At 42.3% G+C, this 22,862-nt stretch overlaps 1 protein-coding gene across 2 annotated transcripts in view; it reads right to left on the minus strand.

Annotated features, from left to right (window-relative positions):
* ZDHHC17 (zinc finger DHHC-type palmitoyltransferase 17) overlaps nt 1-22,862 on the minus strand; it is a 71,904-nt gene that overhangs the window by 43,626 nt on the left and 5,416 nt on the right. For both annotated transcript variants that reach the window (XM_048499636.1, XM_048499635.1), the window contains exons 2-3: nt 6,596-6,699; nt 3,869-3,991 (exon numbers count right to left, since the gene is read on the minus strand). In XM_048499636.1, the coding sequence (XP_048355593.1) occupies nt 3,869-3,991; nt 6,596-6,699 (227 nt within the window). The remainder of the gene's footprint in view (nt 1-3,868; nt 3,992-6,595; nt 6,700-22,862) is intronic.

The raw sequence follows: 22,862 nt of genomic DNA on the forward strand, positions 1-22,862 counted from the left end.
GACTGGAGGGTTCTGGAGGAGGACGTGAAACTGCTGAGGCATCAGATATTTTCTCTTAAAATTAGGGGGCAAGCCCTTGTGGGCAGTGGGATTGGAAGCCATTCCCTATGAATCCCTTTTAACAAAGCATTCAGGAACAGGGAAATGCCCAGCCAAGCCCACTCCCTATCAGCCCGGGGAAGTGGGATGATGTGCCTTTTGGATAGCCCTTGATTAGCTTGTTATTTAGGCGTTAATGGAGGAAGCTGGGGAATTTGTTCTTCCAGTCCTCAGGGTAGCGTAAATCCAAATGAGGAGATAGTTTTAGAAATTAAGGATTGGATTTCTTTCCAGTTTAAAGAACTGTATGGATTGTTCTACAGCTGGCTCAGGGTTTCCCTCTGTGGCCAGAGGAATTTTCTCCCCCATCAGAGCCGTCTAAACTGGATAATTCTTCTTCCTCCTCATTAGGTGGGGCTAAGGGGTTCCCTTCTGTAGGAGCCGGAGGTCCTCTCGGTGGGAACTGCCGGGATCCTATGGGACCCGAGTAGAGGAGGCGGGCATTAGCTGTTTCTTTGATCTCTTTGCATCAAGAGCTTTGTCTACATCTCCCTTCCTAGGAACTCAAGCCCGAAAACTACAGGGGGAGCGTTCATCCAGGAGGAGGAGGCTGGAGTTAACTTTACCCAGTGTTAGAATCTCCCCGTTCAGGATCCATGTGAGTCTTGCCTGGCCGAGGGCACAGGGAAGAACCAGTTGATCGGGAGGCCAGCTTGAGGTGCTTGCTGGGCTGCTCCGAGGCCCTGGGAAGGCCGGAGGAATTGACTGTCGAGTCTCCAGTTAAGGGCGCACCCTGGGAAGGCGCTAGACTCACAGCGTTTTAGATACTTTCTCTTTTTCTTGGCGGAGTTGGGATGACTGCGCATGCTCGGAGGCACCAGATTTTCCAGCAGCTGCGTTGCTTGGCGTCCGTTTGAGTGGAGCTTCTCCCCCCTTCTTTATGCCACGCCTGACTTTGCGGAGGGTGTGCAGCTCCTTGTGGAGCTCAACAAAGGTTTAACGTTCAGGCCCGAAAAAGGACCTCAGCGTCCATGATTAACCTGACCTAGCTGCCAGCGTTCTATTTGCCAAGGGGTGGGGGAGGGGTGGGTGGGAAGGAAAGCGGTTTGCTTTCAGCGGCCGGCCTGAACCACCTCTTCCCCAAGCCGGATCAGCTTACTCACCCCTCTAGGGACTTCCAGACCAACACTGACTGGGCCAGCACAAACAGACCTCCTGGTGAGGGTTTTTTGCCAGAGCCAAAAAACGCGTCTGCTCTCTGCAGAGGCAGGAAAATACTGAAGAAGGTGACCCCAAGACCTCACAGGAAGTACATGGAAGAATTTCATCATTTCCTGCCTCTCTGCAATTGGTCGAGATCACACCCACACAAGATGCCCCACTCCTACAGTAGAAGGCAGGAGGTGCAATGAAATGGTACAGAAGGAACAAGAGATTTTAAGGTTAGAAGTATATCTACAAGAAGTGAGCAGAGAAAAGAAATATTTGACAGCTGAAAGACCACAAACATTTTTTTCAGAAGAGAACAGGGACACTGCTGTTCATAACTTCATGCCGAGAGAGAGTTAAGAATTCTAATTCCAATCAGATCTTGAGAAACTGAGACAAAAAGAGAGAAACTGCCTTAGTATTTGTAACGATTTCCTTTCTATCACATTGTACTAGGAAATGGCAACCTGTCTCCTTCCCATACCCTCAAAATTGAAAAGGACTCTATGCCTCTGAGCAAATTTGTTGTTTAACTGCGTGAAACTGTGGGTGACCACAGGGGAAGTGACAAGCGAATCTGCGTCTGTTGCTGTCATCACAGCTGGCCAGTTGAGCAGTTACTTCTGGGTTATCTCAAAGACTCCATCCACCCTTGCCTGAAAAGTAATTTCTGACAACCACATGCTCAGATGCACTCTGATCCACAAGTGTATGAGAATGAATAGACACTTCTAAGCACACAGTAGTAGGCTTCCGGAAAAAAACTCCTGCAGTAGCACAATAGAAAACCAGAAGGTTATTTCTGCAAGTAGTAAAACAGAATATGTGCTCTGGATAACAGCAAAGAGCATGGGTGAAGGGGATCTGAATCTCAGGCGAAGGAAAAGAAAGAAGATGCAAAAAAAAATGCAACAACAAGCAGTTTCACGCATAGATGGAAGACAGAAAGTAAATGCAACACCAAGAACCTCAAGACAAAGTTGCACACTTCCTCTGACAACTAAAATGGGAAGGGATCTGTGTTCCAAATACATTAATTGAATTTTACATAAATATACACACATGTAATTTTGACTATGAGATACTGTGAAAAAGTTAACTTTTTCAAAACAACCGTATACAATCCACTTGACTGAATGAGTCACTTAAAAACCATATAAAATTTAGATTTAGAATTCTGTCCGGGGATGGGGCTGCCTCCCAGCGCCCAGAAGTCCTCCCCACACTCCTCCCTTTTATGGATGCCTGCCCAGGAACTGCAGGACACTCTGCAACTGGCAACCCCACTCCTGGACTTACCAGTGAACAGAGGAACCTCTTGGAGGCCAGAAGCAGCTGCAGAGAACTGGCAAAAATGCTTGGGCAGTAAAAGCCAGCCTCAGCAATTCCCGAGAGCAGGGCAGGGCTGACACAGCACAGACCAGGTTGCAATCATCAGGCCTCAGTATTTCCCCACAGTACAGTCGGGTCAACACAACCCAGATCAGGCTGCAATCGGGAAAGGGCTAAGAGCACTGGAGGGCCAGCAGGACTCAACAGACAGGCTGCTGATCACTAAGGCCCTTTCCACACGGGGCCAAAAACAGTGGCCCAGGGACGGAAAAACACCGGTCCCTGAGGAGCTGTTTGCACAGGCGTTGCAGCAGCACCATTCTGTGCGGCCCTGAGCGGTGCGAAGGCACCGCTTTCTACCGTTTTTGGAAAGCGCCGTCTTCCCATCGGCACGGTGCAAACAGGACCGCGCCGAAGACGCCACTTTCCCGTACACCCCCACTCACCTCGTCCTCCAGCATTGGTCTGGAGGGCTGCTGAGACCTGCCCACGCTGCCCTCCGACCCCTGGAGGTCAGAGGGCAGCATGGGCGCGTCCCTGCAGCCCTCCAGACCGACGCTGGAGGACGAGGTGAGTGGGGTGGACGCTCCCGTGCGAATGGCCCCCTCCCCTCCACCGGCATAATTTCTGCCGGTGGAGAGGTGCCCTTTCTGCCATGCGGAAAGGGCCTAATAGTCAAGAGCAGGGAGATCCAAGGGAAAAGGAACCCTTCTGTAGAGGGATAAAAGGGAGCACAGGGGGTTCATATGGGCGATGTGGAGAGGGAAGGAGTGTAGCTGCTTGAAACTGAATAAAGAATCCTGTGGTCTTCCCCTTCTGTTGACTGGCCATGAAAGGATGGCGGAGAGAGATGATGCTCACAAAGAACATATAACACTATTCTTTTGGTATAAGAATTATTACATAACACTTGTACAGTGCAGTACTGAACACAAGTCCACCAGATGCTTTCATATCAGTATCAATTTGGTTAGGAGGCTTTGGCTGTTATGAAAATGCAAATAAATATCTATAAATTGACTGCTAAAATTGTGTAACATTGGCTTGCACTTTTTAATTCTTCACAGCCAAATTAGGAGTGACAGAAAAACCATGTCTGTAGTGTAAAAGTATTTAAATTATAAAGCTTACATATCCTGCTATCCTATCATGATGTGGCTCTATCTAATATGTTTGGAAATACATGATATGACTCCACTAATACATCTTTGCAAGTGTATGCGAGCACAAACAAAATATATGATTAAGCACCAGAGTGGATAGCAAACCAAGTCAGATATTCACTTACTTCACTAAATCTAATCTGTTGTTGATTGCAGCCCAATGTAGAAGTGTAACATTTTCTTTATCCGGCTGCCGTACATCATAGCCTGCTTCTACCAACTCTCGACAACGTTCATAAATTCCGTACCTTGAAAAAAGAAATTATGAAGCAATTCCATTACTTCAGATTAATAAAAGTCACACGTGCTGAATCTTGCTTTGTCTTACAGGGTCTCCTTTACTGAAGACTGCAGCCTAGATCCTAAAATGCCATTCTGCTTGTGTAGTGGCAGCTCCTCAAGACAGAACAATATTTTCATATGCAAAGGGAAGGAAGGAGATTTTTGCCAACTATCCCCTTCTGCTGAAGACTCCCATGTGGTCCTCACAGCACTTTTTCACATTTACTGACATGCAGAAGTACATTATAGTGGTTACACAAGAGTATAATGAAAGAAGTGACTAAATGGTCTTCCTTTAGCATGACTCCGCTTGTAATCCAAGACTTCCCCTACAAAAACAACCTGGAAGATCTCACCATATGACTCAACAGAGGCCTCTTTCCTCGTGCATATGCCCCATAGCACACTAGCCCTTGTTTACATCATACCATCTTCCACACTTTTCCATAATCCAAGGGCTTCAAGTCAATTCCACATAATCAACTGCAGTAAGACTTAGAATTTTGAATGATTTATAAACAAAGTTAAGAATTGACCCAAGATATGTATTTTTTATCAAAGGTAAAGTTATTAGTCCAACCGAATTATTTTGATAAGCACAATGGCATTATGAATCTTCCCAAAAGTCTTTTTTATTTCCAAATATTATACAAATATTTGCAGCTACATTTTTGCCCACTGGCTGCACATTCATATAACAGAAGCACATAGTAACAAAAACACAAAGGCCCCTTCCACACACACAAAATAATGCATTTTCAAACCACTTTCACAACTGTTTGCAAGTGGATTTTGCCATTCCGCACAGCTTCAAAGAGCACTGAAAGCAGTTTGAAAGTGCATTATTCTGCATGTGCAGAATGAGCCAAAGAAAGGAAAGGAAAACTCTTCACCTCAATATATATCAACTCAAAGCATGCCACATTTATCACAGAAAAGTCTTGTATGACTCCACACCACATCCACAGATGGTTCAACAAAAGCTTTTTCCTTTCTGATTAAAACATGCATGTTTACTGTGGCCAAAACTTTAAAGACAATAAGCCAAACATTTTAAATTACACCATCACTTTCTGCTTTGCTACAAATAACACACTGGCCTGGTATTGCAAATGTTTACAATGCTTGCTCAGTCCATTAGGCGGTGCTCATTTCCAGGCTTTAATTATAAAATGACTTTCCATTAGAATCATAAGGAAAATAGGCATCTCTTATGTACATGTCTCAGCAGTTCTCAAGTTCAATTTTCAGGACAAAACGAAGTATCATATATTTCTACAGGAGCTTAGGGTGAAATTATTCAAATAATTCAGTTCAGATCCCATCAATACCATGTGTAAATTTGATATTTTTTGTCATTCTAACATTATGGTTCATGTAAAATTCTACTTGGCTCTTAATTTTAAAGAGCAAAAACTAATAACAGGACCAAAGTCTGGGAAGTGAAAGTTACTTTGGCAGCTTTGGTGTTTCACAGCTGTTTAAAAACTCTGCCTTTAGTCCTAGCTTTTCTACACATTTTACAATGTATTTATTCACTGTAATTCATTCAAATAATTAACTGCATGACCAAAACATAAGCAATTACCTTAGAGAGATTTTATCATTCATTCTGTTTACTCACTAAGAATAATGTGTTTGTTTTTAAAAATACTTGTACTCAGCATTTTCAACACACCAGTTATAAATGTAGCAGGCCCATTAGGGAGTTATAAATCATAATCTGAAATACAATAAAGAAGTAAAATCAAAAAGGAAAAGCCAATTATACTGTCAGAACATCTTTAAAAAATAATTGCCTTGTATTTATTTGTAACGGAAAACTATTTTGATCATGCTTTCAAATAAACCAAAAGAGGCCTCAGATCACGTATTACAGTTTGTAAATTTCATTCGTAATTTTCCCATCATTTTGGCAGTAAACTGAGTTTCTACTACTGTAATTCTTCTTCTGTCAAAAATTTAAATACAACTTATTTTTTTAACCAGGAAAAAAAGAATTTGCAAAATTCTGATTATCTTATGTACAAAAAGAGTGAAAATACAAGCCTACCACACGACATGCGAAGAAAGAATTCTAATTTCCAAAATTTCTACATTTACTTTCTCTTCACCCAAGCTTGGAGTTAAGCAGGAAATAGATTGTTGTAATTACACTCCAAAGTTCCAGTTTGTGATGATCACGATATTTTGTTTGTGATGACCACAATATTTTTTCCAATCAAATCTTCTGAATGGCCTAGTAGCTGGCAGTAAAAGGACTGGAAAAAATGCTACTGAGAGAACGCAGAGCTGGCAAATTGTTCAGTATCGTTATTTAAATTCTCATATTTCCCTTTTAATTTGTTTAATTTGTTTTACTTTTACAATTGTTTTCATATTTGTGTTTTTGCTACTAAATTGAAATAAGCAATCAATACTATTCTTTGTTTTTTTCAAGAATGCATGAGTCTAGAACTACTATTTTCCTCCAATCAGTCATGCGATAAGCAGACATTTTCATTTGTTATAGATGGTTTCTATATACTGGTAATATGGAACAATAGTTTGTGCCAATTAAATCTACTTACTGTGTAGCTTTGACGATATCCCATGTGCTATAGTCATCAATGTGACTTTTGCGTCCAAGCGTTTCACTGTATCCATGGTTATAATGGGCTGGAGGCTTGATTTCCTACAAAACAAAAATAAATGGTATCAGGTAAAAATACCCAGATTAATTTTAAACCTTCTTTGAAAAAACAGCACTTGGGAAGCAGTTATTTTAAGCAGAACAAAATATTTGAGTATACCTATGCTTTTTCAGTGGAGAGTCTCAATTTTAGCCATCAATATTTAAATAGCTGTGGCAATAACTTGAGGTAGGCAACAATGTATATATAGAAACAATCTGCAAATGTTGACAGAGAGAAAATAGGCGGTTATAGAACTGCAGAAAATGATATGCAAGAAACAGGAAATACTATTTTAAATATACTGGCTTCTGGCCTATCAGCTCCCTATTCGCACAAGGAGGTAGGTGAACTGCTTCACTTGATTTCCCTTCCTTACTGCAGCCCCCTTTGCAACAGTACATCTAATTTATCAGAAGAATTTCCAGGGACCTGCATTGCTGGAGGAAAGTGATCTCCCTCCATTAGGGGAAAATTCATTTTTTAAAAAAAATATTTTTATTGATATTTTGTAATTATTACAGATTTATATTGTATATCTTATATTTCATTCTCCATATCCTTTCCCCCCTTTTTCTCCCTCCCCCTCTTCTTCTCTTCTTTAGATGCGCAGCAGCAGGTCCATTCTTTTCAATCTTCTTGTCCATTTTTCTTCTGTAATTCCAATTTCGTTTAACCAGTCTTTGAATTCCATCCAGATCCACTTCATATCTTTTTGTTTTTCTTGCCATATTTGATTTCTTGACATTATGTCAAAAATTTCTAATTGTATTTGCTCCCATATATATTCCAACCATTTCTGCATTGTCCAGATTTTTTTGTCTTTCCACCCCAATGCTATTACTGCATAGGCCGCTCTGATCATGAGTTTGAAAAACTTTCTTTCTTTGTTCTATTATTATATAATCCAATATGCCTATAAATAATAAATCTATGTTTATCTTTATTTTTACCTTTACATATTTTTCAATATATATGATAACATTTTCCCACAAATGTTTTACTTCTGGACATTCTAGCCACATATGGGTATATATTGCATTTTTATCCCCACAATGCCAACATTTCGGACTGAGTCCACTTATCATATATGCCAACTGTTTTGGTGTTCTATACCATTTTAATATTAGTTTCTTTTCCAGTTCTGCATATTTCTCTATTTTTATCTTATTTATATTGTGTATAATTTGTTTAATAAGATCTATGTCTTTCACTCCATCTTGTTGCCATTTTTCCATTACTCCTCTTACCATAAATCCTTGATCTTCTATCATGTATTTATATATAACTCCTAACATTTTTCCTTTCCTTTCATCATATATTTTTATACAATTTTTCATTATACAATCTTCCTCCATCCTGGAGGCTTTTGTCTTTCCCCAGATTCCTCTTAGTATTAACCAGTTCTCTTTACCTCCTTTCTCTATAAAATGTGGAAACGGTATTAAATCTCCTCTTTCATTATACAAATGTGCTACTTTGTGTATTCCTTGTCTATGTAGAGTTCTTATTGCTTGGCTTCCTTCCTTTCCGACCATGCTCCCGAGTGGTGCCGTGTCCAGAATCCCTGGCATCCATTTCCCCTTCCATTTCTCCCAAATTTCCACTAACACTTTTCGAGGGCCTTTCTGTTTTTGAGCAACTTGAATATATTCCAAAGCTACCAATGTTCAAATTTATCTCATTTTCAAAATTCATCCATCTGTCTCTTTTGTCTATTTGAATTCCCATCAAACTTTTTATTTGAAATGCCTCATAATATTCCTGTAATTTTGGGAGTCCCCAACCCATTAATTTGTCAGACATATAAACTATTCTATTCATCGCTCTTGGTTTCTTTTGATTAAATATCCATAATTTAATTTTCTTAGCCCATTCTTCAAAATGTTTCTTCTTAATCTCTAACGGTAAAGTACGAAATAGATAGAAGAGTTTTGGCATTATACACATTTTAATGCCACAATTCTCCTAGAAATAGATAGATTCTTCCCTTGCCACTCCTTTAATTGCTTTGTTATTTTTTCCATATTACTTCGTAGTTGTATTTAAACATCTTCTCCTTCTTATTTGTTAATGTTATACCTAAATATTTAATCTTCTTATTTATCATTTTCTTCCCTAATATTTTCTTTTCTATGTTTATTCCCAGGATTTCAGTTTTCTCCATATTAACCACCAAACCAGAATGCTTTTGAAAATCATCTAATATTATTTTTAATTCTCTTAAAGTTTCTACAGAGTTAGTTGTTATTAGTAATAAATCATCTGCAAATAAATTTAATCTTATTTCTTCTTTATTAATTTTATAGCCTTTGATCCTACCATTATTTCTAATTCTATCTGCTAAGTATTCCATTGCTACTACAAATAATGATGGAGCGGACATCTTTGTTTCACACCTCTTTCTATATTTATTTCTTCTGACCATCCATTATTTATCCTGATCTTCGCTTTATTATTTTTATATAATTCTTTTAATACCGCTATTAAACCCTTTCCAAATCCTATCTGTTCCGTTATTTGGAATGGATATGTATGACTAACTGTATCAAAGGCTTTATAGACATCTAACTTTATTATGGCATATTTTTTATCCTTTCCATGTTCCATCACATTCAGAACATTTCTTATTGGATAGCTAATATCTCTATCCTTCACAAACCCATATTTATCTTGTCCAATTATTTTTGGTAATATTTTATTTATTCTATTCGACAACATTAGGGAAAAATTAAAGATCCCTGACTATGATTATGATGAAAACAGTATATACATAAGAATCAGACACTGAACTCCTTAAAAGAAGAGGCAAAAAGACTCTCTGACCCCTCTCTTCAGCCAAAGCAGCAGCAACCATAGAATAGTTCCACTACCTTCATCAAGGCAAGATCAGTCTGGGATCAACCAGGTAGGAGGAGGGGAAAAGGGTCCATTGAATACTTACTGTGAAGGGTCTTTCTACTGTAGGTAAGGGGGACATCTCAGATGGGTGTCTTCTCCACCAATAGCAAGGAGGCAGGAAATCGTCATCAAATTAGCCGTGTCACTTCCTGTCTTCCAAGGCCATATTTGTTCAGTATCCTTATGACCTAGCAGTCCGTGTAACCATTTCGAAGTGACCTGACTATGACATTACTAAACAATCCAAAAAGTTGACTGGATAAATGAAATAAGTATCAGAGGCTCCCCCGTGTGCTAATCAACAATCAAACTATGTACAAGGCATCGGGGTTTAATAAGGACCAGAGGGGGTCGAGATGTCCCCCTTACCTACAGTAGAAAGATCCTTCACAGTAAGTATTCAATGGACCCTTCTACTGTAGGTGGGGGACATCTCAGATGGGACCTCCCCAAGCAGTCCCCTATTAGGGTGGGTCCATTAATCCCCGATGATATGTTCTAGCACTCTGTGGCCAAAGGCCATCTCAGTTGCTGCCAGAGAATTCATTTTATAATGTCTGATAAAGGATGAGCTGGATGACCATGTGGCCGTCTTGCAGATCTGCTCCACTGATGCTCTATTGCGGAAGGCCGCATTGGTTGTCGCGCTGCGTATGGAGTGCGCAGTCACGCCCAGAGGTATTGGTAACGAGGCCGATTTAAATGCTTTGATGATTGTAGCTTTCAGAGTCGTGCTAAAGGCCTCTGTTGACATTGGAGCGCCCACATTGGGGGGGCTAACATTAATGGATAGAGTTTCCGTTTTGCGGATATATTCTGTCCTGATTATGAAGGCTTTTAGCGCTCTCTGGACGTCCAGAGTATGCCAGGCCCGCTCTTGGGGTGAGAGGGATTAGGCATGAATTTTGGCACTATAATTTCTTGTTGAAGATGGAATTTGGAATATACTTTAGGGATGAATGACGGGTCCAAGAGTAATCCGACTCTGTCTTTAAAGACTGTGGATAACTTGGCATTGACTGATAACGCTTTTAATACCGAGACCCTGCGTGCCGATGTGATAGCAAGTGGGAATAGAGTTTTCATGTGCACCCATCGCAATGGGATGGTTTGGATCGGTTCAAATGGTGATTTGGTTAGTGATGTTAATACGCCGTGCAGCCGCCATGTGGGGAACCGGTGTATTACTGGCGGTTGGGAGAGTTTACTCCTCTCAAAGAATTTGTCTTTTTAAGGTGGACATCGAAGTCCCCTATCAAAACCCTTTTGGAGAAAATCTAGGATGTTACCTATAGAGGGAGCTTCCGGGCCCATTCCTCGTGCTTGACATCATCTAACTAATGTCTTCCAGGATGCATTATAGATGTTGACCGTGGAGCATCTTTGTGCTGCCATAATGGTCCTCGTAATACTCATTGAGTAGCCTCTTTGTCTCAGTTTTCTCCGTTCCCACTCCACGCGGTCAACCTGAGCCATCCTGGGTCTGGATGGGCTAAGGGGCCCTGTGTTAATATGTCTGGAACTATCGGCAGAGTCATGGGTTGACGGGTGGACATTTCTAGTACCATGGAGTACCACGGACTTCGGGGCCATTGTGGCGCGATAAGAATGACCTGAGCTTTCTCCAGTCCGATTTTTTGCAAGAGGCGCGGAATCAAGGGGATTGGAGGGAAGGCGTAAAGCAGTTGGCGGGGCCAAGGCGCTGTGATGGCAACCCCCTGTGTTACTTTGCGAATTTTGGGTAGCTGAGTGTTGTCCACTGAGGCGAACAGATCCCTTTTGGGCTGGCTGAATTGTAGGCAGATGTCCTGGAAAATCATTGGATTGAGTCTCCATTCACCTAGTTGTATTTGCTGTCTGCTCAACCAGTCTGCCTTGTCGTTGTTTATTCCCCGAATGTACTGGGCTTGGGACGACAATAGGTGTATTTTCGACCAGTTGAGAACTTTTAGGGCTTCTTTGTGTAATCTTGGGGATCTTGAACCCCCCCTGATTGTTTATATACATCTTGGTTGAGATGTTGTCTGTCCTGATTATCAGGTGTAGATGTTTGACTTCTGTGTGGAAGTGTTGTGAGGCCAGGAACACTGCCCGCGTTTCCAGCACATTGATGGGAAGCAAGGTTCCCTTTTTTTTTTTTGTCCAGGTGCCTTGGACGAATTTTTGCTTTAACGTCGCCCCCCACCCTGAGAGACTTGAGTCTGTGAAGATCTGAGGTCTGTTGTCGTGGGGGTAGCATTTTCCCTTCTTTAGGTTGTTTATGTTAGTCCACCATTTGAGGCTTTCTCTGACCTGCGGGGTTAGGTAAAGTTTTTTGTCTTTTTTCAGAATGATATCTAGCTGGAACGGTCTTAAGAACAGCTGTAGTGGTCTGGCATGTAGCCGTGCCCATTGGTTGAGGTCTATGACTGAGATGAGCAGGCCTAGTAGGCTCGCAATTTTTACCAGTGGAATGGATAGGGCATTTTATGTGGTATCTATAATCGCTCCTAGATGTTCTAGTCTCTGAGTTGGGGCGAGGGAGCTTTTCTCCCAATGTGTTAAGAGCCCGTAGTCTTGAAGTACTTGTTGTACTCTGACAACGTCTTGGAGATCCTTGGTTCTGTCCTGAGACCTGATTAGCAGGTCATCTAAGTAAGGATGTATCTGGGTCCCTTCCTCCCTGAGTTGGATAATGGGGCCCAGGAGTACCTTTGAGATTGTTCTGGGGGCCGTGGCTAGTCCTGCACTGGTAGTGGGCATTCCCTACTGTGAACCTGAGGAATTTTTTGTGTGCCGGATTGATGGGGATGTGCAAGTAGGCTTCCTTCAGGTCCAACGAAGTGAGGAACTCCCTGTGTCTCGGGGCTATCGTGATGGACTGGAGGGAGTCCATTTTGAATTTTGGTAGCCGGATAAACTTGTTGACAAACCGGAGGTTTAACACTGCTCTGGATTCCCCATTTCGCTTTGGGACAGTAAAAGAAAAAAGTGAGAATAGGTCCCTAAGGATTTCTCCTGGGGAGGAACCGGCTCTACCGCCTGGATCTCCAGAAGATGTGAAACTGCTTCTAATGAGTTTTTGGCTTTTAAAGGGTTTGAGGATAGCGGTGAGGGAACAAACAGTGGGACGGGAATTCTGAAGAATTCTATTACGTAACCCGACTCTATCAACTCTGTTGTCCACTGAACTATGTGGACTCCTTGCCAGGCTGCTGAAAATTTTGGCAAGGTTTCCCCCCACCGGGAGTTGCCGGTAGTCATTGTTTATTTTTGTCTGGCTTAGGGCCCTTCCCTTGTTTTTGAAAGGTGCGGAATGAGTTTTTTTGTCATGAAAGGAAGACTGGTTCTGCCATGACTTGCAGCTGTTATCCCTAGTAAATCTGGGGAGCGTATTGTGTGTTCTGAATGTGCTGCGTGAGCCCACCTTGCTGGTTGACGTACGATCTTGCCTAACCGATTTTGGCATTGCTTTCTTCTGATCTCTGGTTTGGATGAGTACCTGTTCTAAATCTTTGCCGGAGACTTGGTCTCCATAATAAGAATAGGCTGCTGCTGCATTCTTGGCTTGGGTATCTGCCTGCCATGGGCGGAGCCAGGTGTTGCGCCTAGCTAGCATATTGGACGCCATGGTTCTAGCTGTCATGGCAATTGCATCAAGTGTGGCGTCCGCAATGAAGGCGTTAGCAATGAGCACCCGCTTAATGCCTTCTCTAATAGCAGTGTTCTCTGCTGGGATCATGTACTAAATTCTCTTAGTCCAGGCTATAGTGGCTCTGGCCACTGTAGATGCTGGGGAAAGTGCCTTAATCGCTGCGGCCAGCCAATCGTGGGACCTGTGAAGAGCCGCCTCAGATCTCCTGTCTAGCGGGTCTTTAATATTACTTTCCCCTTCTTTTGCTACCAATGCTCCAGAGTGCAGAACTGCAATAGGGGCTTCCACTGCTGGGACTTTCAACATAGTATGGAATCGCTGTGGCAAAAGGTAAACTTTTTGTAAGCTGTGGGAAGTCCCTTCCTACCCGTGTGCCATTCGCGTTGAATGCGCTTGACAAAGTATTTTGGAACTGGAAAAACAGTTTTGGTGTTCCAGCATCTTGGGGAAAATAATCTGACTTGCCCTCGGGAAAACCTTAGATGGGTTTGGCAGGATTGGTAATGTCCTCCTGTTAGAAGAACCGTGGGGATAATTCTGGCTTTTCAACGGTCGGTTCTTCAGTGTCTGAGAACCTGGCCCTCATCCCCTTCCCCCTCTATCTCCTCTTTCTCGTCCTCTTGTAAGGCAAGGGGGTTTCTATAGTGAGCCGCAACCGCGGTTCCCGCAGAGCAGGTTATGGCTCTGGTAGGGAAGGAGGAGGTTTTATTTAAAGCAGCTCGTTGCTCTCTATCGTCCAGCGCTTTGTCAGTTTGTTCTCTGAGCATTTGCGTGAATGCAGAGGGGGGGGGGGCCGTTGCCAGAATGAAATGTCGTCGTTAGCGACCACCTGAGATTGCGCAAGCGCATCCGGCTGCTCCGGATCGCTCTCCTCCCCACTGTTTGCCCGGGGCCCCGGTACCTGTTGTTGAAGAGTCACCGCGCCCTCAGCCGCCTCCGCGGGGGGGTGGGGTGTTCGGTGGGTTGACACAGCACTCCAGATCCCAAACGGGGTAGGAGGAACTGGTCTGGGAGCCGCCGTGAATGGCCGCGCCCTGGGAAGGCGTCAAGCTCCCCGGCAGCTTCTTCTTTGCTTTTTTGGGCGGCGGAGGGCCCTCCGCGCGTCCTGCTGCCTTTTCGGTTTTCTTTGGGGCTGTGCGTCCCTCAGGTCCAGTGAGGGCCCGGCCGTGTGGGGAAGGGCGCGGGCGGGGCGGCGCCGGGCGGGGGGGCCCTGTCCGGGCGCGCCGGCAGACGGGCCTCGGCCTCCCCGCGCGGGGAGGGGGCCGTCCGCGGAGTGGCGTGTTTGCGCCCTCCCTTGGCCGCGCGGGTTCCTTCAGCCGTCGATCTGGCGAAGTCCTGGCGCGGAGGAGTGAAAGAGCCCGACGCCATCTTGGTTTGGCGGGTGCATCAAAAAGGCGGGAAAACGAACGTTCCGCTTTTAACGCTCTCCGCGGTTCGCTGTGCTTGCCTGTCCAGGCTTTGGTGAAGGCTGTTGTTATTTCCTTCCTTTAGAATGTATTGCTGCGTCAAACACACCGCATACACACACACACACGTTATCTACCAAGGAGCCTCTCCTAAACACTAGCACTCCCTGCTAGGCAGGAAAAAATACTGAACAAATATGGTCTTGGAAGACAGGAAGTGACACGGCTAATTTGATGACGATTTCCTGCCTCCTTGCTATTGGTGGAGAAGACACCCATCTGAGATGTCCCCCACCTACAGTAGAATGGGATGTTTGTTCCCTGTGAGTTCTTGTAGTTTCAACATTTTTTAAAAAATAAGACATTTTGTTAGAGTTAATCTCCTTAGCTTTCTCCTTCACTTCCTTCCCACGTCTATTTCAGAGTTCAAGTCTAAGGATTTTGGAAAAATCAAGATGTAAATCCAGCCAACCAATAAATTAACTAATACCTCACATCATGTTATGTCAGGCCCATGTCCAACTTTTTTTGTAATATAGAACAAGTTTTCAACAGAATAGGAAATCAAAATCAACTTCAATAAGAAAGGTCAATATTCAAAAGTACTTTAAGAATTTATTAACCATCCTTAATGAAAGTTTTACAGGCATTAGAACTAGGACAATTCATACAAGAAGACTCAACAACCACAGCTTTTGTCATGCATGTGCTAGTAAAAGCTCAGGTTGCACTGCTGCTGAGTACCTGCTAGTAACGTCAGTGACTGGAGAATCAAACATTTACCAAGGGAAAAAAAACCCTCTAATCTTAAAACACGCCATGGACCTTAGATTTGCTAAATCTATGTAAAGCCTACATGTGAGATGTTTAACTGATCTCTGTAATTGGGAGATCTGTTATGGTTCCAGAATATTTCCAGGCCCCACCTGAAGGCTGACAACTCTAGAAGGAGATAAGGAAGTAGGAATGGAGGGGAAGCTATGGGGGCTTTCAAGAAAGAAAAGGATGAAATAGTGGGGAAGTGGGGAATGAGATGCCTTCTGCAAATCCTTGTGGGTTCCCACTAATTGTATGTTGGTATTAATTCACATCTATTGGGTTGGTTCTTATAGTGTTTTGCTTTAACAGCCAGCTCGAGAGCCTATTTAGCCATAGTAAAATTTAATAAAAAGCTTACTTCAAAAAGTTTATGTTGCTGGTATCCTATTACTGCAAAAAAGTACAAGTTACAATATTACTACTACTCTTTTTAATGTTCTTTAAATGGTTACTGTTTTAAGGGTGCTATTGTGATTTTATTATTACTGTATATACTGGCGTATAAGACTACTTTTGAACCCTGGGAAATCATCTGTAAAGTGTGGGGTCGTCTTATACGCCGGGTACTCTTATATGGCGAGTATATCCCAAACTCTATATTTTAACTGGAAAAGTGGGGGGTCGTCTTATACGCCCAGTCGTCTTATACGCCGGTATTTTCATCATCTTGACCACTTTTTGAAAGAAAATATATAACTACATATTTTTTTAAAAAAGAAAATTGATTATCTGCACATTATAGAAATACTTCAAGGCTATCACTAAGGGAAGAAAATAAGCTGGATCCTCAGGTTTTCTCTAGTAAAAAAGATTCAAAAGGAATCTTAACAAATTGACATTTGTGGTGGAATGGTGGAGGACCCAAAAAGTCCAGCACAAAGCAAGTTATTATCTTCTCATCCATCTCTCTACTCCATTCTGTTCCTGGTATAATGAAAATGCTGAAGCCAATGCAGTGTGTGGCAATAGAACATTATTTCCCCTGGCCTAAATATGTCAATACAGCTTCTTTATGAGGATTAGTCTGAAACTGATGTATTTTTACTCCAAAGTCTTGCTATGTCTTGTAATTTAAACTATTTATTCACAATTGTGACACATTAGAAGCCCATTATAGTTCTCATGATTTTGATATTAGGTGCAGAATATTACCCATGTAATTTTCATGGAATAAAATACACTGGCTCTGTAATGGTCAGATGCTGATAATATAATATATGCTCACATACTTGACAGTAAAAATTTGTTTGGACTAGACACTAGAGTATCTTCATGGCTGTCCTTTTTCAAATTAATGGGAATTCACCAAGGGCAAAGCTACAGAAAATGGTGCCTGGGGCAAGCACTAATATTGCATCCCCATCCCTCTACGCCCGCTGTCCTAGTCCAACACCTCTGCCCCAGTGTGGCCTCCATAGTGCGGTTGCAAAGCCGGGTTTGTATGTGTAATTTTGTTAATTGAGGACCTGGAGGTACACTTTTGCTGTACCTAGACCAGTCCTCTGAGCGGCTGCTATTCTAATATATACTTTGCAAAGCTATGAAGATTGCTTGTTTAAAACCAAAAAAGAAAAACTACACGTGCACTGGATGGCCAGGAAAATCAAACATTATTAATCAAATTTTAAGAGTCAAATGGCCATCAGATGAGCTGCACACAGAAGAAACTCCTGGGAACAGCCTTAAAATGGTTGTGGTAGTATGGAGACTCCTGAACCTGGCAGAAAATGATGGACATTACCACAGAACAAGGCAAGTATTGCCAACAGTCGTTCAAGGCAATATAAATACTATTTTATCAAAGGTCCATGTTTAATACTGCACAGAATGATGGTTTTTATGAAAGCTGCGTAAAAAAAATTGTTAATGGTAATGTTGCTGACGCTGTTTTTATATGTCTAATCGCTGTATTTATTTTAAATGGATTTGATTGTATGTTTTAAACTGTTGTTCACCGCCCAGAGCCCTTCGGGGGTAGGGCGGTATAAAAAACTCAAAAATAAATAGATGGATGGATGGATGGATGGATGGATGGATGGATGGATGGATGGATGGATGGATGGATGGATGGATGGATGGATGGATGGATGGATGGATGGATGATCAGAATTATTTTCAGCAGCAGAAACATGGTACTTTCACTTCCACTGTAGAACAACTGACTGCACTTAGATATTTCTGTGGGACAGAGTATAGAATAATGTGTTTGATTCTAGCTGCTATTATGAAATACAATGTGAACATTTAAACACTGAACACTGAACCACGAAGATACTGTTCAGCCATTTCACTAGAGAAGAGGCTCTCTATATTTTCAAAAAAATCTATCCCAGACACTTATGGCCCAATCTGGGGGGGACGGGGATGACAGCTTCCGGAAATGCGTAACCTCACACTGCCCTCTCTGCTAGTGTAAAGGGCACCCCACCAGCAGAGGGAGCAAACACATTTCTATCTGGATGTCCCACAACTCTGTGGCCGTGAATCCCAATAGTGGGTGCCACTGTGGAATTACGGGGGGAAGTGGGAGGGCAAGCCAGAGCATTTCAAAGGGTGGTGCTGACTTTGGTGAACTTCTACCTGGGCTTCAGAGCTTCAAGCACCATGGCCAGGGCCTTGGAGTTATGCCGCTCCATTGAGCCCTAGAGAGCCGTACAGAGAGATTTCTGGGTGGCCAGGGTTTTCTTTGTGTTGGCTGCTCCCTATGCCACCTGGAGGTCCTCAGGCGGCGGTAAGACAGCAACGCTGTCCTTGGTCGCTGGAGCCCTTTAGATGGAGTTGCTCAAAAGATGAGATCTCCACAGAAGGTCTTCAAAAAACCATCAAAACATAACAGTCAATGATGTTTACACTGCAAATACTGAGAGAAAATACATGGACTGAAGAAACAAATTGTACTGTATATTTTTTTAACGAAGACAATACAACTTTTAAAAAATCTAACTGCAGAAATGAGGTAATTATAAAATCAAAACAACTATAATAAACCAAAAAGCACATCAAAGAATACTGTTCTAGCCATTCAAAAATATCCTCAAACTGAAATACAGCAATGGGGAACTTCATTCAGCAAATACCAATCATTTAACTAAGTGATTAATCCCACATATTCTCCAATATGCTCATACAATTTTTACATAACAAAGAGATAGGCAGATGCATAATCACAGCCCTTAATCCAACTGCAGAATCTGGAGGTCAAAAAAGATCATGTGATTTTATGCACAGCTGGTGAGGTATAAGTCACTGCTTACAGAGAAATAAATAAATAAATCCTAATTGTTACTATTCTGATTATCTGACTTTGATTTGTTATGCCTAAATTACTCGCCTTTTAAAATTCAACGGGAAATTTTTTTCCCCATTGTCTCTATGGAATTGCAGATTCTTCTTTCAACATTAACCTGGTTTAAAAAATATTCATTATAAATTTAAAATAGCTTGTTAAGTTATGTTATTTATAATCCGCCTTTCTGACTGAGACTCAAGTTGGATTGTATAATGTAAGTCTGTGCATTCAATAGATTGAGGGGGACATCTAATAAATAATGTAATAGAAGTAGGATAGCAGATAACTTGAAACAAAAAACAAGTATTAAACATGGTATGGTAAACAATGCAAGATATAACATTACATAAGGGAAACATCCAGTGTGGTGAGAGCAAGACAAAAAACAAACAGCAATGGACAATAAATGTCATAAGCCAGCACCTGAATACTTACCAGGAGACAGAGGACTCTGAGGCAGAACCTGAGGACACAGTGCAGCCAGAGTTGGCTGCTCCTGAGGAATACCAGGGAGCAGAGTCAACACCCAGCCCATTCCTGACTGATGACATATAGGTGGAGGAGCCTGCAGATCCTCCTAGGGAACCCAGAGGTGAGCCAGCTGTGCATAGGAGGCAGAAGCAGAGGCTGCTACTGCAGAAGCAAAGAAGGAGTGCTTGTTTGGCAGCAAGATATGGGAGATTAGAAGTCTCTGTATCTGATGAGGATTAACTCCTTGCAGAATCTCAGCCGCTTGAACAAGACTCCTTATATAAGCCTTGCTGTGAGCTTGCTGATGCATGGGTGCAACAAGTGTGTTACCTGTCGCCGCTGTGTGCCTGGTTCTTTTTTGATTCCCAGTCTGCTCCTCAGATCTCCTGTGTCTTGACTTATTGGACTGTTACCTGACTACACCTTGCCTGTTGCCTGCCTTGATCTATTGGACTGTGACCTGACTACGCCTTGCCTGCCACCTGCTTTGATCCATGGGACTGTGACCTGACCATGCTTGTGCTTGCTGCTCGCTTGGCCCTATGGGATCAGACCCGGCCACGGCCCTGCTTTCTGACAGCACAATAAATATTATTAATATATTCCACAGCCCTGTTGAAATGTCTTCCTGAACCATTATTTTATAATGCAGTTCTATTCCTTTATAAGAATGCCATTCTGAACAGTTTCCATTTTACATAGGCGGCAGACAGGCAAAAATGTGTAAGCCTTACTGATCTCTTTAGGAAGGCAATTCCACAGAGTGCGGTCCTCTACAAAGAATCATAGTGTACCTGCAATTGTCAACCTTGAGCATTTTCAGGGTGGAACCAGCAGAAGACCTTGTTCAAAAGAGCAAAGTTGTATTAGCAGATTTCCCCAAATTGTAAGATCACTTCAGAGCTTTTGAAGTAGATCTGCTTCAGAACTAGAGATGGGAATTCTTCTCCCATGCAAAATTAAAATTTATCTCCTAGCTAGAGATTGGTCCTCCTTTGATACTACCGTGTTTCCCCAAAAATAAGACAATGTCTTATATTAATTTTTGCTCCCAAAGATGCACTATGTCTTATTTTCAGGGGATGTCTTATTTTTCCGCTCCACAGCTCTGGAGTTCTGTTCGACGGGCATGCTTCCAAACAAAAACATCTTACTTTTGGGGGATGCTTTATATTTAGCACTTCGGCAAAACCTCTACTACATCTTATTCTCAGGGGATGTCTTATTTTCGGGGAAACAGGGCATCTCCCTCACTCTGCCACCGTCCTCTGTTCTACAAGCACAGTTCAAAAGACCAAATAGCTTTATATTTAGAACCTGAGCTAGGAATTCTCCCCCCGCCCCCCAGAAGTTTATTCCTCCTTTTGGCTAGAGTAGGGTCTTCCCCCTGGCAAAAAAAGAAACCCTCTTCCTCTACCAACACCACAAATCTAAACACATATCTAAACACTGAATAACTCTAAACCACCCAGTTCCAAGAATTTCCCCCAATAAGTCTGTCAGCAGTTCAGACTGAGTTCTAAACTTCACCCACTCCCAACATGTCACTCAAACACACATGAGCTCTGTAAGGAATTAACCCTTCACATTCAGGTTTTTCCCTTTCTCTACATGCTTTTAGCTTTGAAGTAGAATTATTCGGAACAGAGTTTTTATGTGCAATTCCAGCTCTTGAAGTGTGCAATTAACACCTATGTTGACTGTCAAGAGCCTGGGTATGATTCTGAATTATTCCCTTTCTATGGAGGCACAGGTCACACATGCAGCCAGGATGGCATTTTTCCATCTACAGCAGGCTAGGTACTCTACCTACCTCAACCCAACCTAGCCGTGGTGATCCATGAAACAGTCACCTCCAATTAGACTTCAGTTGGTCCAAAATGCAGCTGCATGGGTCTTACGAGAAAAATGTACAGACTGCATATCCAGCTGCTGTCAGTTGCATTGGCTCCAGGTGGAGTACCAAATCAGATTCAAGGTTTCGGTTTAACTTTTAAAACCATAAATGGTCTAAAACCTTCACACCTCCAAGACTGCCTTTTCCAACATGTCCCCTGGAGAGCATTGTTTTCAGCAAATAATAACCTACTGATGATCTCTGGCCTGAAAACTATTCGGTTGTCTTCAACAAGAGCCAGAGCCTTTTTGGCTCTGGCACCAGCTGGTGAAAGGTCTACCTAATGAGATCATGGCCTTGTGGAATGTATCTGAGTTCCACAGGGCCTGTAAGACAAAGAAGTTCTACCAGGTCTATGGTTGATGGCAGCAATAGTATTCATCTTGGTTGACCTTCCTTTTTCCTTTTTTCCCTTGCTATAAGTTTTTTCGCTAGTAACATAAGATTAGATTTATATGCAGTCATTTTACTATATATTAGTAAATGTATAGTTGTTTTATTATATGACATGAACCACCTTGAGCCTGTCTTGACAAGGGAGGATGCCCTACAAATTTAATAAATAACAACAAAAACAATAATATTTTCCGTAGGTCTGTCACACTTGGCAAGAAAGGGGTGGGGTAAGGCTACTGTAATTTTTATTAAATGTAAGGAAAACCTGTGCATGTGGGCTCCTGAGTATCAAACCAAAGAAATTCCACTTAGGAAATGTACGCTTAAAAGGTGGCATATTAAAACTAACTATAGTCCAACATTACCAAAGATTTTTCCATGGAGTGCTACAATTCTTGCACTGACTGGAGATTTGAAAGCTAGCCTTTAACTGCTTTTTGCCATCAAGGCAGAGCTGACTTATGGTGACGCTTGTAGGGTTTTCAAAGCTAGAGTGGTTTGCAATTGCCTGCCTCTGAGTCATGACCCTGGTATTCCTTGGAGGTCTCCCATCCAAATACCTACAGGATACAGAAACTTCTTCACTCTTCATGGGAGAAGAGGCAGAAGTATGGTGTTAAGTCTTCTAGCTTTTTAGAAGAATTATAGTAATACAAATATCTCAAGAGAAGAAAAGTTCAAATTTATTACAGCCAACACTAACTTCCTCCTTCCCATCCATCAGACCATTACAATGCCATAAACCTTCTAAAAAGCTAGAAGACCTTCTCCCATCTTCCAACAAATAATCAGTATTTGTCCTTAACTCCCACTCCAAATGGCTAGCTTTTAGGAAGTCTAAATCTGCATGGATGCTGTGTTTAGTAGAAATGATATAGAACAGGGCAAAACTATACATTATATCCACTTTGGGACCACCACAGCATAGGACCACTGCTTGTAGCAGAATGTGAGCTATGTGGTCCCAATGTGAACTCAATTTAGATCTGGACTACAGTACAGGAAAAGGTGGGCCTCCTGCCTCCCTGTGTCATAGCCCTGGTCTAAAATGGCTGGGGGGAATTATTTGCTCTGTGGAATGGCTGCATTCAGTGCCCATGAAGCCAACCCAATGTGCCAAATAATACTCTCAGGGCCATTCTCAGTTGGGAAAAGGGTACTGAGCAGGAAGGCAGGTGCCCCGCTCCCACTGAATCCAACCTAAACATACAATCCTACTGGGCTTTTGAACTAAGCACTCATGGGACACTCACAGCTGTCATAATATTGCATAATGTTAGCAATCATGTGCTAAATGTGACATTTAGTTTGGCCAGATTGATCAAGTAAATGAGCTAGAAATAAGAGAGACT

This window comes from Sphaerodactylus townsendi, linkage group LG06, assembly GCF_021028975.2.
Source record: "Sphaerodactylus townsendi isolate TG3544 linkage group LG06, MPM_Stown_v2.3, whole genome shotgun sequence".
NCBI lineage: Eukaryota > Metazoa > Chordata > Lepidosauria > Squamata > Sphaerodactylidae > Sphaerodactylus > Sphaerodactylus townsendi.